The 19445-nt window shown below is 41.4% G+C and overlaps 1 protein-coding gene across 5 annotated transcripts; it reads left to right on the top strand.

Moving 5' to 3' along the window:
• The first annotated feature begins 799 nt into the window (after window positions 1-799).
• On the top strand, window positions 800-18260 carry LOC111671243 (ELKS/Rab6-interacting/CAST family member 1-like). 5 transcript variants are annotated; one of them, XR_015438596.1, is made up of 20 exons: window positions 800-968; window positions 2363-3126; window positions 3269-3457; window positions 6315-6606; window positions 7305-7432; window positions 7587-7661; window positions 7747-7902; window positions 8027-8194; window positions 8499-8666; window positions 8812-8949; window positions 9085-9225; window positions 9462-9602; window positions 9753-9946; window positions 11181-11316; window positions 11410-11541; window positions 12521-12681; window positions 12931-13078; window positions 13577-13672; window positions 13935-14014; window positions 14772-14861. XR_015438596.1 is itself a non-coding variant. In XM_087179841.1 (20 exons), the coding sequence occupies exons 2-20, from the start codon at window positions 2581-2583 to the stop codon at window positions 15302-15304; spliced, it is 3336 nt and encodes a 1111-aa protein (XP_087035967.1). In that variant the 5' UTR covers window positions 800-968; window positions 2578-2580; the 3' UTR covers window positions 15305-18260. The 5 variants fall into 5 exon arrangements, 3 of the variants coding, with proteins under 3 accessions (XP_087035967.1, XP_023284091.1, XP_087035966.1); XR_015438595.1 differs by having other exon boundaries at window positions 7584-7661; XM_087179841.1 differs by lacking the exon at window positions 13935-14014 and adding an exon at window positions 15167-18260 and having other exon boundaries at window positions 2578-3126; window positions 7584-7661; window positions 14772-14957.
• The last annotated feature ends 1185 nt before the right edge of the window (window positions 18261-19445 follow it).

The following is a 19445-nucleotide window of genomic DNA, read 5'->3' as shown; positions in this document are numbered from 1 at the left end:
ATAACATACACACATCAATTTGAAGCACCTTCATGAAAATTTTACCTTTTTATCATCTAATCTGCCTGCATGTTTTATCTTATTGTATTTACATATAATTTTGATGGCACCTTCCATTTATTCAGTTTAACACATCTGTTATGATAAATGGAAAATCGATGTTTTTTTATTATTTAAATCAATACAGACAAAACACACATTTTTGACATAACGTTTTACTTTGATCACACCATAATTAGCTGTACATAGGTTATGAGATGTGATCCCATTATTAAAACACAGAGAAGAATTGTTTATGAGCCATGACGTCTGCTCAATTTCCTTTATTTCGTGTACTGAAAAAAGAAAACAATCTGCAAGACCATTAGATTCTTTTGCAGCGACTATGTCGGTTTCACAGGTAAGCACTGCCCCCTGCTGGTATATGACATGGCATTTGTTTCCCCCATATAGTATTTCATCCAAAATGAAATGTTCACTGCTGAAGACAGTATATTTTCAGTGTCTAATTAATATTTTATTGTCAATTTCAGAGGAGGGTACTCTAAACTGAATAGTAATAAACTACATTTTCAATAGTGCCTGCTTACTGAATGTAATTCTGAAACACTCCAGAGTTTGACCACAACTTTAACCTCTCCCGTTATATTTACTCAAAGCTATGTATTTTTGTCAAAATGTTGGAAGGCCTGCTCCCTGCTACATCCTCGCACCGTAAATTCGTGGCCGCGCGTTTAAAATTCAAGCGTGGCGAGGAAGACCGCCGTGAACGCGCACAGTAGGCTTGACGTCACTGAGGCGCCCTGGCTCTCCTGAGCCGCTGGTACTGCTGGTAAAAAGATGGGAAAATCAGATAGACATCTATCGAGCAATTAACATAAAATGACCGTTTTTGCAGCAGATTTTCATCCACTTGACAGAGGATTCCTTGATGGCCGCGGTTTGAGCTCTACCAGACCACGAGAAAGGTAGTTTGTTTGGAGAGGTTTTCTCCACTGGCTATTGTGTTAGCGAGAAAAAATAGAGGTTCTGCTTGACCACATAAATTGGATGGACAAGCCTCCATATGTCACGTCGAGCTAACGCTAAATGTTATGTGTATTTGATATTTTAGCTCTTTCCTTCATATATAGTGGACTCACAGTTAGTTATGTGAAGCGCTGAATAAAGAAAACCGTAGCTTAAAATGAAAATCCGTTCAGTAGAGGAGGAGGAAAATGGATATGGTTTGATATGGGTGTCTCCAAAGCAGACCCTGTACGTTGTCGTAAAGATTTAGCAAAATGCTTCATTTCTGGTTTAATGTGTCACAATTTGACACCGCATGTAATGGACTTATCACATCAAATATGTAGCTATCTATCTCAGAGGCTATTATTTCTATTTGAGTTCATTTTTACAAGCTGGGAGATTTTTTTCCCTTACAGTGTCCACCATGGACCAATCCCATTTGCCTCCCTTGCTAGTTTTAATCCATAGCGTCAGCACATTGCAAAAAGGATTCATTTATTCAAGATTTAGTCATCGGGCAAAATGTGTGTACACACGTCTCACGCATAAAGACAACAATTTGGGGATAACACGTAGTTAAAGGTAGAAATGTCAGCCTTTACTGTTAGCCGGTATGTTAACGTAACGTTAGCTGCTAGCAAGGCCACGCAGACTACCTAGTTAAATGGCTGTGGTTGAAATTCAATTAAAAACAAAATGCAAAACAGAGCACAAACCAGAATAGTCAGACACATTACCGTACGCAAAAGATACGTAAAGTGTAACTCTTTTAATGTTACATACTAACATTACGTCTCAAATGCTACTTACCAACAGGTACAACGTTACAGCATAACCTTTGATTAGGATAAACCTAAAATCTGTGGCTACAAAACTTTTCCAAATCCGTCCTCAAGGATATATGTAATAGGTCGATCAGTAAGGAATCTAGTAAAGGACCCTATCTGAGAAGAATGTTTGTTCTTGGACATGACTTTATAGAGTTACATAACTGTCTGTTTAGCAGGAAGGAATCCAGTAAATACAGTGAAACCTAAGCACAAAGTAGGCATCTCTACTCATCCTCATGGTGCTAAATGTTAAAAGGTGAACTTGAAATTAAATGTACTATTGCTCATTTGCTGGAGATGGATGGTGACCTCTTCAATGACCCCCAGTGGACTCTAGACTGCATGATAAAACCACTGGGCTGTTTGAAATAGGGTTCTCAGAGTTTGATGATGATTAAGTTGGGTTTCGATAATACTTTGTCAATTTTACATTTATCCAGTTGTCTTATTAATTTATAGAAGCTGCTTTATGTATGCTATTGTTATGCAATTTATAGGGTACAACTGTGTTTTCTTTGCAGGTTGGTGTCATAATTTGTAACGCTGGCTAGCTCCTGTTGGAAGAGGGAAGTCTTTTTTATCATGAACATTGTGCCGACCGTCTCCAGTTGAAGCAGGGTCACCGCCACATTTTCACACAATTGCTGAAAGTTACAACCACAAAAGCAGCAAGAATATAACAGACACTCAAGGTCATATTCAGTTTTGCAGTCAGCTCAATTCTTCTATTTCGCAGAAGATGTATGGTAGTGCCCGCTCTGTTGGCAGAGGGGATGCCAACCATAGTGGAGGAAGAGATGGAGGTGGCACTGGCAATCAGGGATCTGGCCGTTCTCCTCGCCTTCCCCGCTCTCCTCGGATGGGACACCGTCGCACCAACAGCACCGGAGGCAGTGGAGGTGGACCTGGAGGACCAGGAGGCAAGACCCTTTCCATGGAGAACATCCAGTCCCTCAACGCTGCGTATGCCACCTCAGGCCCAATGTACCTGAGTGACAATGAGGTTGCTATGGCAGGGGACCACCTTCCCAAAAGTGGCGGGACTGTGACGACCATGGGTAGACAAAGGGTGACATATGGGTCGAGGGGCAGCAGCAGCGGAGTGGTGGCTGCTAGCACCCCCAACATCTCCACCTCAGTGCCTGCCAATGCTGTGTTGCCAGCAGGCATGATGGCGGGTGATGCTCTAGCTTTTGGGGACCACCACATGGCCTCCACTGTGCCCCATTCTCTGAGGCAGGCCAGAGACAATACCATACTTGACCTGCAAGCTCAACTTAAAGAGGTATTTTGATGATTTTTTCTACCAGTTTCAAGATTTTCTCTATCAAAGATGTGGAAAATTTTGAGGCTAACTTGCCCAGTTTGACAGACCATATACCTGTATCCAGTATTTACATGCTACTCTTTTTATTCTGCTTTCTCAGGTTCTGCGTGAGAATGAGATGCTGCGGCGGGAAGTGGAAGTTAAAGAGAGCAAACTCAGTTCCTCCATGAATTCTATCAAGACCTTTTGGAGTCCAGAGTTGAAGAAGGAGCGAGCTCTCAGGAAAGATGAGGTTTCTAAGATCGCTGTCTGGAAGGAACAATACCGTGTGATTCAAGATGAAGCACAAGTGAGTGTTCCCATATATTTGTTTGAAGAGATTGCATAGATAAGTTTGTCTCAGAATTCCTGTTTCTGAGCTCGTCAACTAATTTTTCTCTATTTGAACAGAGTCATCAATCTGCCTGGGTCAGACATGTTGAACTGGAGAAATGCATTTCACAGTGTGTCAGCCTTAGGTCAAGCATGTTTCTCTCCCTCTTTCTTCTCTCTCTGCATAGGTTAGAGGCAGTTTTTGAACATCTAGTTAATCCTCTTATACGCAGCTATATGCTCATGCTTAATAGATGAAAGAGGCCATAAATCTAATGCCTGCATTAGCATCTCTGTATGTTTCAGAAATTGCTGGATGTGGTGAACAGGATAAAAATGTGGAGAAATTGCAAATTTAACACTAGGTATATGTGCTGTATTTTAACATCTACAGAAAATAAGAAATCAACTTAAGAATGATGTTAAAATGATCTTCAGTCATGGGTAAAAGTAATAAAGGCACACTTGTGAACAGCACTTTTTATTTAGTATTTTAGTTATGTGCCTTTCAACAATATTGAAAAAAGTTCTTTTCTGGTGTATCATGTGTTTTGGACACAGGTGATGTACCATACATTGAAGTGGAAAAAAAACGGAACGTCCTTCAACGGAAAGCCATACTAAAACTACAAAATTCACTTTTCTCATAGATTGAAATACAAATACATGTGCTGAGAGGAGACAGGGTTTAGATGGAAGAAGAACACTTACAAGAGTGACAGTATCTGTGTGCTATGTATGTGTGATTGCTTTTATAACATTACAAGATTTTATTAATTTCCGCTTTAATTTTAGCTTTTTTGCTTTCTTTTTTTTTTTTTTTCAAAATCAAAATTAAGTATGGAAAAGTAAACTGGACTTGTTATTGTACGTTGAATATGTGTTGCCATTCATCCAATTGGCTTCTTCATTTCTGATGTCAGGTGTGGAAACCCAGCACTTTCAAACACCTTGTATTTCCTATAATTTCTTCTGTGTCAGTTGCTCATCAGTCTTTCAGCCTACACACATGTGTAGACACTGTATGCACACATTTAACAAGTGAATACATACTCACAAAATCTATTTTTAAAACCTGCTGTATGTTGTGGAAACTGTGTAAATTAGGTTTCAGTAATGAAGAGGAATAGTCTTTGTTTTGATGTGATTCTTAATGGATGGGCTGACCTGTATAATTTGCTGTTTTCACTCCTGCTGAGTCACAGAATCACATTGTGGACTAATTCCCAGTAATGCCTGACTTGCGCAGGGCAAATTAGTGGGTGCTGTAATTTAAAGATGTCAGCCTCCACCTCCCACGCCGGGCACACATGCCGCGGAAAGCATGGACACACACAGACACTCAAAAGGCATTTGATTAAGTATGGCTTCTGTTGAACTGCATGCACTCATTGAACATAGCTCCAACTGACTGTGCATACGTCCGCAGTTGTATGTTTATGTTCAAGCGTATGTGCAGTTTTGATACATTTCTGTGCTTGCTATGCTGATATGTTTGGCTGGCCACAGTGTTTCCAAATCCGAACTGCAAGGTATATTTCTCAGTCATCATCTGTGATAAGTGACTGCTATTACCTAGTGCGTGATAGTGTGAAATGGCTGTCATCTTCCTTTTCCTGTTAAAAAAGCTCAGATACTCGCCTAATAATCATCAGTTATTTCTTGTTAAATACTCCTTACCACATGGATTAAACATCACATTTATCATAGGATGTTGTGAAATACTAATGGTTCATCAGCTGATACACAGTAGTAGTGATGTTAGTGCAGCAGTAGAAGATTACAATGATAAGATGGGGAGAATAAATAAAAAGGAAGCACGTATCACACACAGCATCTTTAACATTTTAACTTGTATACAGTTTGTCCAGTGGTGTGGATGCTCTGTAGCAGAGGTTTTGTTTTGTTAGGAGCTGTGACTGACTGTTTAGATCAGTTAAGTAAGTGCATCACATCTCCTATGCTTTGTGCTCTCTCTCAAACACCTGACTGTTATCTCTCCTCAGGCAGAGAGTGAGAATATAGGAGGGGAAGGGAGAAGGTGTGTGTGTGTGCACGCGTGTGTGTGTGTGTGTAACCATGTGTGTTCGTGCATGCATCTGGCTGTGTGTGTGTTTGAGGGTGGATCGGTGCAGTCACAGCAGTGAGTCAGCCTTAGTCACGGGGTGGAGAAGGTGATGGAGAGGGAGGGTTTGTGAGAGGAGAGGTGAGAGTATTGGAGGGAAGAGATAGGGCGAGAGCAGGCAAGGTAGATGAATAGTGTGTGAGGAGGAGAGCAGTGTGTGTGCCGGTGGAGGGAGAACGAGAGAATGACAAAGGAAGGAGGAAAGGGAGGGGGCAGGAGGAGGAGGACGGAGAGAAACGAAGGCAGACACTGACTTCTCTCTTTGTTCCGTCGTCTGAAAACGCTCACAGCTGGTTCAGACCAGAGTGTAACACAGCCTTGTGTTACTGTCTCTCAGCAACCCTGCCAAGTGTCCGTGGCGTCAGATGCCACAAACAATGCAATACTATACTGGGCTGATTGTGTTTCACCACTTGTATTTGTCTGGGCATGAAATGTAACACTGTCCGCAAAGCCCGGCTATTGGGGGTGCATCTGTCAGGGCACTGCTACGTTTTCAGTCATGATTAGAGGCTGATTTTTAACAAGCTGTAACACAATATTATTCCAGGATCCATTATATAAACAAATACACAAACCCGTGTGTCATTCAAATAATTAATATATTTCTTCACCACATCTACCCCTGTGTAAATAATGTTGTAATAAATGCGAGCAAACAGAGAGAAGAACAAATTAATGTTAACAAATGTCTCTTATTTGTCTCTAGCATCTCCAGATGACTGTTCAGGCTCTCCAGGATGAGCTGAGGATCCAACGGGACCTGAACCAGCTGCTGCAGCAAGATCCCGCCAGCCAAGGCCGGGACCTGGCCCTGACATCTGAACCGACAGAGGAAAACTACCGGCGGCTACAGGCCGAGCATGAGAGGCAGGCCAAAGAGCTCTTCCTCCTAAGAAAGACCCTGGAGGAGATGGAACTGAGGATTGACACACAGAAGCAAACCCTGGGAGCCAGAGATGAATCCATTAAGAAACTTCTGGAGATGCTGCAGAGCAAAGGTAGTTTTGAGCTCCAGGAGAGTAGCAAAGCAACAGGTCTACAGGTTTTCTTCTATTGGCCAATAGATTCTGCTTCCTTTTTTGGGGGGGGGGGGGTTAAACAGAGTTTGCTGGTCTTCCTGTTGACTTTATATAATACTTTTCTCCCACAAACATTTTGGGTATCAATAGTTTTTGTTCTCAGACCATCACTTTAAGTGGATGTGGTTACTGCTTACTTGTTCCCCCTCATCTCAACCTAAGGCATTTCCCCTGTTGTCCCAATATGGGTTTCTTTTCTCCATAAACTGACCACAATGCATTCTTTAAAAACCCAAGCATGCTTCTGAGGCTGCAAAACATTCAAGGACTCCATGAATAGGTGTCTCTCAGAATAATTGCATGTTATAGTCTTAGGGCCCAAAATACTTGGAATGTCATTGGAATATGCAGGACTATGAAGAAACCTAAAACCAATTTAAACCCCATGTCTTAGATAAACAGAATGGTAAATAAAATAAAAACACACTGACAAATAAATTAAATTCAGTATGCCATTTGGTTATTTGGTCTCAGCTCCCGTGTTAGTCGGTACAAAGTTAACCACATGGCTTATGATGCTCAAGTTGTTTGTTATAAAGACCTGAACTTTCAACTCCATGAACATGTTTTTTACGTACTTCATTGTCGTAACCAGGTTGCTATGTTTGTTTTGTCAGGGCCATCTGCAAAGGCATCAGAGGAGGATCAGGAACGGACCAGGAGACTGGCTGATGCAGAGATGCACAGGCATCACCTTGAGAGTTTACTGGACCAGAGAGACAGAGAGATTACTGCACTAAGAGAGGTAATGTCGAATACAACCATGGGGGATACGTATATAGCAGTCTGTTTCTATGGTTATGTTATTGTGGTTACGTTATTTTGTTTATTGTCTGCTCAGAAACTAGATACTGTAGTTTATCAATACAAGCAACTTACAGTTTCTTTTGACCCAGCAGGAGCTGCACCGCCGGTATGAGGGAACCCCCGAGTCCACCAAAACTAAGGCTCTGCAGACTGTCATCGACATGAAAGTGAGGATTTAGATAGAGCGCTGTGTGTGGTGACATATGGGGTGTGTGCATGCTACATGAGTTAACTCCTCTTCATCACCCCCAGGATGCAAAAATCAACTCAATGGAGCGGAGCCTGAGGGACATGGAGGAGGAACTGCTGATGCTGAAATCCAATGGACTTCTTAGCTGTGAGGAGCGTCAGGAGGAGATGAAGCAGATGGAGGTTTACCGCAGCCACACCAAGTTCATGAAGAACAAGGTCAGAGATAATATGAGATTTAGTTTTACTGAACTGCTGTAATTCTGCATTACCTCACATATCTATCTATGTATCCCCATCTCTCCCTCTTCCTTGTTTTCCCCCTCTGACTTTTCTTTTTCAGATGGAGCAGGTGAAGCAGGACCTCTCCAGGAAGGACACTGAGCTGCTTGGTTTGCAGACCAAGCTGGAGACACTCACCAACCAGTTCTCAGACAGCAAGCAACACATTGAAGTCCTCAAGGAGTCTCTCACTGCCAAGGAGCAGCGAGCTGCTATCTTACAGACAGAGGTACAGCAGATACATATCTTTACACTTTATATGCCCAGTGGACTAGAATAGCTATACAGCACTTTAAAGGGTATATACTTTGTGTAGTGAGTGTAGAGACTTGTTCCTCCTACTTTGGAATGATTGTACTACAAATAAATGCACAGAAGTTATGCTAACATTTGTTAACATAAGTTTAATCTTAACAAAGTTTTACGGTTTTCTTTGCTTTTTCCCACTTTTTAAAAAAACATTTTTTAAATTTGTGAGAAAGACACAGTTATGGTTTGTGGCAGTTGTAAATTGTCTGCCTTTTCCTGGCCAGGTTGATGCCTTGCGCCTGCGCTTGGAAGAAAAAGAGGCAACTCTGAATAAGAAGAGCAAGCAGATACAAGAAATGTCAGAAGAGAAAGGCACACTCAATGGGGAAATCCACGACCTCAAGGACATGCTGGAGGTTAAGGAGCGCAAAGTTAATGTGCTGCAGAAGAAGGTGATTTGGACTAAGCCATTTAAAAGATCGTGTGTTGAGTTTGTTGGGTAAAATGGCCACAAAGATACATCCATCATGTCACAGCATGTGTCCTGTGGTTGTTGTTGTTTATTTTGACTGATGGTTACTTGTGATTGCTCTGCAGATTGAGAACCTACAGGAGCAGCTCAGGGACAAGGAGAAGCAGATGAGCAGCCTGAAGGAAAGAGTAAAGTCTTTGCAGGCAGACACTTCCAACACTGACACTGCTCTCACCACACTTGAGGAATCTCTTGCAGAAAAGGTGAATTTATGTCTGCGCAAAATCTGACTGGTGCCTTAGCAAATTTGAGTTTGTACTTATTTGTGTTCATTTGTAGCAATGCACATGTGTTAGTTATGTTTGTAAAGTAGGTTTGTTTCCTCTACCTCCACCTAGGAGCGCATCATTGAGCGTCTAAAGGAGCAGCGAGACAGAGACGACCGGGAGAAGACGGAGGAGCTTGACTGTAACAAGAAAGAACTGAAAGAGTTGAAGGAGAGACTGAGCTTACTGCAGGGAGACCTGTCAGACAGAGAGGTGAGAAACGGCTTCAAAAACACAAGTTCACAAACACAGGCAAACTCTTGTATACTGTGACTTTTTTTTTTTTTTTTTTTCATTAGTCCCACTTTTACGATGAGTCATGGATGCCAGTATTAGATTTAATGTATTTTCAGTCTCCTCAGTCCCATGCTCTGGTAGTTTGATACGCTGAAACAGGTTCATCTCTACTTTTATACTTATGCCGTGTATGTGGGTGTATGTATGTGCAGACCTCACTGTTGGACCTGAAGGAGCATGCATCATCCTTGGCCTCCTCAGGGCTGAAGAAGGACTCAAAACTCAAGAGTCTGGAGATCACTCTGGAGCAAAAGAGGGAGGAGTGCCTCAAACTGGAGAACCAGCTTAAGCGAGTAAGATGCTTTACATAGAACAATCAGCCAGGATGTGACAAGCTCAACACAATACAGTCCCACTTAGTTTTTATTAGTTTTCTGATCTCTGCCCACTAACCCTGAAAGGGACTACAGCTGATTTCTAACCTGCATCTTGTCCTCTGTCAGGCTCAAAATGCAGCCCTGGAGGCTCAGGCTAACACTGAGCTGGCCGAGCGCATTAGGAACCTTGAGCAGGAAGTGGCCCGCCACAAAGAGGATTCTGGGAAAGCCCAGGCTGAGGTGGACCGCCTACTGGAGATTCTTCGGGAAATGGAGAATGAGAAGAATGACAAAGATAAAAAGATCAGCGAGCTGGAGAGGTGGGTGAAAACATGCATGTGAACTACACCTGAAAGATGTGGACTTCACTCTGTACTGTTTGCTCAAACTTTACCATTTTCTCTATTCAGTAATTAATGAATGTTTGTCAGTTTTATGTGCTGGGGGTTTCTGATTGTTAACCCTGAAATAAGTATTGTAGTCTTAAATGTTCACAATGTAGAGACTGTGTTGTGTCTCATAGAAATTCTGAGTCTTTTATGGACTTTTTTTTTTTAAATTGTTCGGCAGCTGAGCTTTCTGGTATCTGTTACCATCCCTGCTAGCTTGGATTTGTGACCACTGTTCCTCTTAAGTGATGCAAATTTTCCTTCAGTGACTTCATGTCACCTTGGAGACCGTTGCCCCTGGCACACTAAATGGTGGATTTTAGTGTAATTCGGCCAACTGCCATTTGACATTTTAGCGGCATTGCTTTGAAAGCTGATGTGGTGAATGTTACAGCTACAGTAATTGGAATAAGCAAGCTGTCTTTCAAGTAGTGTTTCCATGACTCTCGTCTTATCCTTGTACGTGGTGAATTTTGTGACCTTGTAACATCAGATTTAAAGACACTAAATAATCATAGAGCTGATGTGTATGAGGGCTCCCCTCTTTCTCTCTTTTTTTCTTCATATGTGCTCATCTTCCTGGTCTGAGTCTGTTTTTCTCTTTACCGCTTTCTTGTCTTTACAACGGAAATCTCTCACCCTACCAGTTTGGCCTCCAGGTTAGTATTTGCTCTTTTTCTCTCTCTCCCCCTGACATCGTTTTACTCTTTGTCTTCTTCTCACATTTCTCTTCCTTTGTTTCTCTTCACCTCTTGCCTCTCCTTAGTATGTGGTGCTGCAAGCAATTGCCTTATCCTTACATATTGAACTCTTTTTCTTTTGCCTTTCCCCTGCTCATGCTCATTTTTCCTCTTTCGCCTTTTTATTGTTCTCTTTCACCCTGAGTCAAATCTGAGATTGACTCTTTGCAGGGCTGTCAATTCTTGCCAAAGCAAGCCTATAAGGCTATGTTTGTGACTGTCGTGTGTTTTTAAAACAGTTTTTGTTAGATGGAATTACATATCTGGATCCCTCTATTTAAAAAAATTTATTTTTCACTTTTTCCCCAAATTAATTTTTCATTTGGAATGATAAATGTTACATTTATGTCAATTAGGGCCATAGACTGACTTGTACATTTACATAACTTCTAACTCCATCCATGTATCCCATGGTGTCCTTTTAGGCAGATGAAGGACCAGACGAAGAAGGTGGCGTCTCTTAAGCACAAGGAGCAGGTGGAGAAAAGCAGGAACGCTCGACTCATGGAGGAGGCTAGAAAGAGGGAGGACAATCTGTCTGAGAGCTCCCAGCAGGTGAAGGTAAGGCTTGTGTGTGGATCACTTGGACTGTATGTACCTTGCAAAAACATTTGCATTCTCTGGCACTGACCTCTTTCTGGTCCTGTCCTGAAGGACACTCTGCGTCAGAAGACGGAGCGTATAGAGGAGCTGGAGGAGGCCCTGAGAGAGAGCGTTCAGATCACTGCTGAGCGAGAGATGGTGCTTGCACAGGAGGAGGCTGCCAGGTCACTGCAGGAGAAACAGGTACACAACCCCCCCGAAACACATGCATGATCATGACAGAGCAATATTAATCAAGCCACAGCATCAGATCTACAGTTCATGCGTATCTCAACACGTCTATATACAGATATCAAAAACCTTCATATACTGAGATTCTTTCTCCCTCACCTTTTTGCTGCCATTGTGGTGTTTCTCATCCCCTCTTCACCTCCCTCCTCTCTTCTGGCCTCCTCCTCTTTCTCAGTTCTTTTATCTTTGCTTGTCGTTTTCTCTCGTTTTCTCTCTGCTACACACTGCCTCTCAGAAGCACTCACTCAAACCAATGCATGAGTCCAACCTCGCCCACTTTAAGTGGTCTAAGGTATGATCCCAGTATGTGTGACCTCCATCAGTGAGCAACAACGCTTACATGGGGTGGACACAATAACGGCAACACCTCTACAATTCATGCAGTCCCATGCAATAGCCCTTCCATAAACATGTTTGTGAAGTTTGGTCATTTTTGGGGCCCTTGAGTTTGATTGATGTTGGACTACATGTCTTTGCAAAGTGTTTCCCTTGTTTCCAGCCCATGTAAATTTAATGTTATTTTGTTTACCTGTTGTTTGCTTATGAAACATGCTCATTAATTGGTTTGTTCATATGCCAAATAGCCAATAACATTGATCATTTGGGGATGAATTATTCACTCTCATTCAGTTACCTGTGATAAAAGTATGTATTGATATGGAATAGAGGAATTCTTGTCCTTTTTTAAGTAAATAACAGGTAAATTAAATTTAGTGCTGTAATTTAAAGGTACTTGTTTTATAGTTGACCCCTATTCCTTCCCAAAAGCCCACATGAATCCTGCCCCTGCCTCTTATTAGAGCAGTTTATATTGGCAAATCCTTAAAGTCTTTTCTTGAAAAAAAGCCCCCTGTTTTCACTGATGGATTTAGATCATCTGTTCTTACTGTATTCATGATTGAATTGTTTGTGTATGTGTGTGTGTTCCCAGATGGAGGAGCTACTGGGGGCCATGGAGAAGGTGAAGCAGGAGCTGGAGTCTATGAGGGCCAAGCTGGCCTCCACCCAGCAGTCTCTGTGTGAGAAAGAGGCACACCTCACAACCCTGCGAGCTGAGCGCAGGAAACACCTGGAGGAGGTGCTGGAGATGAAGTAAGACACACACACACACACACACACACACACACACACACACACACACACACACACACACACACACACACACACACACAGTTGGATGGAGTATACCCTAGATTATTGATTGCTACCTTCATCATGTAAAATGTCATCCAATTCTGGCCTTCTCCAGCTGGCAGGATGATTTTGTGCAATGAATTATAAATGATGATTGAGCTATTTACTTGTGGTAAAATGCCATATTGTTTCATCCCTACCTTACAGGCAGGAGGCGCTGTTGGCTGCTATCAGCGAAAAGGATGCTAACATCGCCCTTCTAGAGTTGTCCTCCTCTAAGAAGAAGAAGACCCAGGATGAAGTGGCTCTGCTGAAGCGGGAGAAGGACAGACTGGTACAACAGCTGAAGCAGCAGGTAAGGGAGGGGTCTTCTGCAATCCACTGAGGGGGAATACACAACTAAGACGTCACATCAGTTCAAGCCTAACTATGATCAAACGCCTTCATGTCATTTCTGTTTCTCTCTCCTGCATGTCTCACACATGATGTGTTCACCAGTGAAGAACAGAGTACAGGGATAGAGTGCCCAGCTAGACGAAATTTTGGAAAGAAGTGTGACTTTCCACAGTAGTTTGTGTAACCAGCAGGCACACTGCACAATTACATGCCAGATACCAGTAAAATATGTATAGACCCATATGATTATCTGACTTCTTGTACTGCTGGACACTGTTCTTGGCTATAACCACACCCCCAGATTTCTGAATATGGTAAAATGTTATTATAAAAGATGCAAACGCTGACCAAAACTACAAAAATAATTTGTCATCATGTCAATTTCCTGCTCTTTCTTCCCTCTCTTCTTCATGTCAGAGAAGTGTTTGTTTTAATCCTCACTGTCTTTAATTTACAGACTCAGAACAGGATGAAGCTGATGGCAGACAACTATGAGGATGACCATCTGAAGACTGCCCCTGACCAGATGAATCACAAACCCTCTCCAGATCAGGTAGCCTACCTTAACCACCAATTAGCTGGATTATGTTTTTATTTCATGCTTAACAGCTTCTCTAAAATTTCTGCAACTGATTGGTTAACAAGGTAATGTCTGTTGTAACAAGGCACAGAACTGATTCATGCTCTGAAGGGAATTACAATGAAATGAAATGAAATGGAAATTTTCTTTTGTCGTTTTTTAACTTTTTGTCTATAAACGCACTAACCAAATGTTCCTTTCTAATGCTGCGATTGGCTTACCATGTGGCTAACAGGATGATGAGGAGGGTATTTGGGCGTAGCCAACCTTTTGCCCTCCCCCTCTCTCTCTCTCTCAGCCATTTTGTTCAGAAGGGTGAGCTCGTGTGAAAAGCCAGACCTGTCGCACCTTTCTTCATCGTTGCTCTGCGGCACGTTTACTTGTCTTCCATTCATTTGTGGTTTTCTTTTCGTCTCGTGTCATTCCTCTTTTCTTAATGTTGATGGTCATTGTCATCGTTATTTTGTCGTTCTGTGAGAGCAGTTCTCACCACTCATCCCGTGCTTTAACACTGGTCATGGTATTGCCTTTTAATGGCTTAAGGGATAAGGATCAGTGGTGTGTGTGTTTTGTGTGTGATTGCATGCACAAGCTAAGAGGATGAGATGGTTTTGATTCTGGCTCAGTCTCATCACCTCAAATTAAAGCATCTTAGCTTTGCATGCCAATGCTCTAACACTAATGAATGGCTGCTCACATTTTGACTCACACGAACAGGTGTTGCACTGTACAACATAATCAGAGGTAGAGTAAGTCACTTTGTAAGACACTTTCTTGAGCTGCACATACATAAATAACATGCATACATATGCTAATAATGTACCTGAGAAGGTTGGCTCTAATGTGAGATGGTGATGCGTTCATAAGCATGCATGCAGTTGATGCTCTGTTTTTCTCTCAAGAAACTAAACTTTTTCTGTTGTTGTCATGCAAACATTGTCTTGTGCTTGGGTCTGTCATTGTTTTCAACCATTGAAATGGGAGCTTAACTCCCCCTTTTGTTATTGCGTAATCCGAAGAAAATTATTTTTTTCTTATCCTTTCCTTCTATCCCTCGCCCCACTGCCTGCAGATGATACCCCCTCTTCTAGCCCTGTCCCAGAACCGCAGTAAGCTCAAGCTCTACATCGCCCACCTGACAGACCTCTGCCATGACCGGGACCCCAGCATCCTCAGCCAGCTCACGCCACCCTCTCACTACCACCACAGCGACCCCGAAGACTGGGAGGAGGAGCTCCAGAAGATGAGTGTCGAACAGGTAGTGGAGGAGCTCTCAGTTGCTCTCAAGTAGTGATTCTTGTGTATGGGGTTTTCCGCTTTCAAACAAACAGATGTAAATATCCCCAAAATATGCTTTACTTTTTTTTTTTTTTTTTTTTTTTTTTTTTTTTAACCATGCAGAAATTCGTTGATGGTTGGATTAAAATGCATTTAAAAAGAAACTAATTTATGCTCTGTTCCCTCCAGTTGGAGCGGGAGTTGGAGGTGTGTGAGAAGGAGAGCGGAGAGCTGCAGGAGTACGCCAACTCTGTTCTCCAGCAGATCGCTGACTACTGCCCTGATATCCTGGAGCAGGTTGTCAATGCTCTGGAGGAGTCGTGCTGACAGCTCTGACATCAGACACAGCCTGGCTGACTACTGGTCTTCACATAACCTGTAGCTGAGCCCACGTGCCCCTACCTCCACCCAATGAGGCTCCAGGAAAGAAGGGAGTTATGAAGGAAGGAAGAAAGCGGGGGCATTATCTCAACCCACTGAGCTCTAATTCTTTGTTCCCCTCATCCACCCTGGAACAAACTTTCATGACCCCTGAGTGCTTTCCTGTCTCATGTGTCAGGCCTGCAAAAATCGAATTAGGGATGTTCACAAAGTCTGTCAAAATGCTGTTAAATATGTCACTTGGGGCAAATATCAGATTACTCACTTTAAACCGAGGCCTGCTCATTTAATGATGGCCACGTCAGATGGTGGAGTCGCAGTAAGAAGAGAAAAACTAATGTGCACACCTAGACATTTGTCAGGCGGGCAACAGCATGCTGGGGGTTAGTTAGAAATTAAATGTTTTACTCTTTTGCATTTGTGAACACACCAAATTTGATTTTTGCTTGTAGGATACTTGCAAAAACATCATTGCACACCTGTAAGTCTGGGACAGGTGCGTTGGGAGAGAAAAGATTTCAGACGAAAGAAGCAAACTTCCGCACAAAGTCTTGGAGTATACTGCCAACCTTCCTCTCCCTAGACGGGGTCATTCACAGCAGGAATTGCCAAATCAAGCACAGTTACCTCACCCACTTCTATCTCAGTCTTTTACCCCTTAGATTCCTTTCACAAATGTTGTAAGTTTATAGGGGTAAATTTATTCTTCACATGGGGCAGGAAAGCACTTTTTGCCTTGGAGAACTGGGGAGCTGCTACATCTAGAGGGGAGCAGAGAGGAGCTGAGTTCAGTGTGTAAATCACGGAGCCATGTGGATGCTTGTTTTTGTGTTTTAGTCAGTGTTCTCTAAGCACTGGGTTGGAACCCAGTCACTAGTTAGAATACAGCTGCTGGTGGTCACTCATCACTTTTTAACCAAATAAATGCAGCATGTTCTCCAAATGTTTCCTCTCTGAGCTGCGGGTCTGTCCATGTAGCAAGGATTAGGTTGTAGGTACATTTTACAGTGTCATCTGTGGCTGGGTCATTGGCATGGGAGGGGGAACAAAGCCTGACCTTTGACACAGATCAAAGATCAGAATTTAGTTACACTAAGTTTTCAACAGACGAGAGAGAGGAGAAAAAAAAAAGAAGCTTTTTATTCTTGGTGACGTATTCATTTTTAGATGGTTTTGCACACAACGTCCACTTGTTTATGAGGTATGCAATGTTTCTTTTGAGAACGTTCTAGTGGCCTTGGAGCATGCACAGAAATCAGTACTGGACCTAAAAGCAGGGATATTTATTCCTCTGTAATATTGGTGCTAAGGCATGATGTAGGGAATTTTCGATCCGATCCACTGATCATTCAGTCTAATCCAAAGTTTCTATAGATGTTACTTAAAGCCCACCTACTATTTTAGTTTGCAGACTGAATCATTGAAGAATACAAGCGATGCCCCTTTTTCTTGTGTTTTTCAGATCACTTACAAATGCAAGTGATGCCTCCTTTATTGTATTTTTTGAAATCTTCAGGGCTGAGGTTTTTAATTACTAAGTGCATCTACATTTACATTTACTTACAAATGAAAGTCACTTTTCAGCAGATTTTGACTTTTTAGATGAGTTTGTAAATAACGTGATATTTAACACGTACAGTGACTGAATAAAGGTAATTAAGTGGAAGGTGTTGTGCATTCTTTAAAAAAAAAAAAAAAAATCAGAAAAGTTACAAGCAGTGCAGTTGTCTTTTGTGTCCAATTTTGTCTTCAGGACAAAATGTGTGTGTTTGACAGTACTGCCATAACTTGCAGAAAGTCATGTTCTATAGAGATATATATATATATATATATATATATATATGTATAAATATCATACATATATATAAAAATGTTTACTGTATGGATATGCATTGAATGTTTGCACAGAATCTTGAAGAGCGAGCTGCTCTGAACAAAAAGACCGTTGAGTTAGTGTCCTCAAGAAACTGAGGAAAGAAGTGTAAAAAAAAAAAACAAAAAAAACAACAACTTTTGTGTCAAAATAATGTGTGAACTACAAATGTTTTCAAACCGTGACTGTGTGATGGGAGAGTACTTTTCTTGCATTTATTTCTAATTGTCATTTTTTTAAATATATTTTCACCACATGGTGATGTAAATGTATTATCCTGAGATTCCAGTGTTGTTGTCTTTTTTTTTTTTGTTTGTTTGTTTGTTTGTTTTGTTCTTCTTACCTGTTCTGTCATGGTCGATGTCAAAGGCAGATTGAGCCTGATGGATAAAAGGAAATAAGTCTCCAACCATCGTGGCCCCCCTGCTGTTATAAGAGGAACATAATGTTACAGAACAAATAGTTGAACACTGCGTCGGTATATGTCTAAAAATAGATGAAAGTTTTCTAACAAACTTCAGATGTGTGGTTGATTTACAGATACATTTGGGTGGGTGGATTTTCAAAGTGGACTAATAGCATGTCATACTGAAAACATAACACACTTCTGGTTTCGGAGGATATTAGTCGGATGCTTGTTTTTGTACTTCTTATCTGTCAAACTTCTCTGAGCGACGGTTCATTTCTTTTCATTCCTAACCCCTTTACCTTTCACCACTGGGTTCAGAGAAAGAAGAAGGCATTTTTTAAGTGTTTTATTTCCCTTACTTTGGCCTGTGTGTCCCTGCCCTTGCCTTAATGTCTTGTCATCTCTTTTTCTCGACTCCTTATTGAGGAACACAGAGCTGATTAAGGGGCTTCTGTCAAGTTCATGGTATTAGTTTCTTTTCTTTTGCATTTGTACAAGAAATGTACTGCCTTCTGTCTCTTCATGTTAAGAATCAAACTGTGTAAAAAGAAAGCAAAATAGACATGTTTGTCAGTTATTTGGATTTTGTATGTATGTAAATAAATAAATTATAAGCCTTGGTTTCTTGTTTAAGCTTCTTCTTTTTTTTTTTTCCAAATTACAGAAATGAAGACAGCACTTATAAGCTCCACCCAAATGTGTGAAAGCTTGGTTTGTTCTTTTTAAAGACATTATACCAAAAGGTATAATCTGACTCTTAAGTGGTGTTGGTATTTAAACCCATGTTTATCCTGTGCAAATACTTAAGCTCTTCCAGGAAGACCATTAGTAATCGTGGAATTGAAATTCTATATTGATTAATTGACCATAGACCTGCATATTTGCTATGTAAATATATTATTTAACTCCTCAGAGGCCAGTGTCATCTATACCCCTGGAGCTGATAGTCAGTATTCACACGTATCAAACCTTTACACACTTGCATTTCATCTGCCTTTAGTGTAAATGTGAGTGCAAGAAAAGTGCAAGAGTTCAAAATCCTATATGAGGAATATAAAATCATTTTGTTACAAATTTATGCAGTTTAATTCATTCAAGTGATTGTTGTTTGTTCGCAAAAAATAATTTTGGATCAAATCAGATGAAAACAAGACAATCTCATCACAAGGTCCATTTAGTAGCTGTTCTGGAGCTTTCATATAATCTTCCTGAGGAGATAGTTCGTCCAGTTGTCATGGGTTTGGAAATGTAGAACAGAACAGCAACTAAATGTTATTTCAGCTGACAAGAATATGAACTTCCAGTCTCAGGATGAAAACATATTTGGAAAATGGAACATGAACACTGTGCTTGATGTTTTGCCCGTTTGTTCGTATATCATCCAACCATGTCAGTGCAATGAACTGTGGGTTGTTTCCTCAAGCAATTAAAGCAGGATTGCTGACCTCAGAGAGGTGTGTATACAGGGCCCAAAATGTTTGCAGCAGAAACCTTAAAGCTCTCATCAGTATTATAGTCAGAACTGTGAGTCCTCACAAACTGAATGAGAGCATGCATTATAATGCGAGTAAGGAGACACTGGGGTCTTACTCAGGTATAACTAAGCAGGGTACATACTTGCCAAATACAGCTTTGAACCCAGGTGCTGAGATACAGTGGTGTATTGTCTGAAGTTTTTAGTGCCAGCAGGATTCAATTGGTACCTCTCTGTGTAAATGCATTTTTCTACAATACACCTTTTTTCATTCATAACATTATCCAATGTTTTAATATCAGTTTGTTAAATGTGTATGAGGTGTGAATTC

This window comes from Seriola lalandi, unplaced genomic scaffold (assembly GCF_002814215.2).
Source record: "Seriola lalandi dorsalis isolate HSWRI2012SDOR001 ecotype SW California unplaced genomic scaffold, Sedor1 jcf7180002054873, whole genome shotgun sequence".
NCBI lineage: Eukaryota > Metazoa > Chordata > Actinopteri > Carangiformes > Carangidae > Seriola > Seriola lalandi.
Note: the sequence above shows the minus strand (reverse complement) of the source record. Positions and strands in the feature narration are given on the sequence as shown.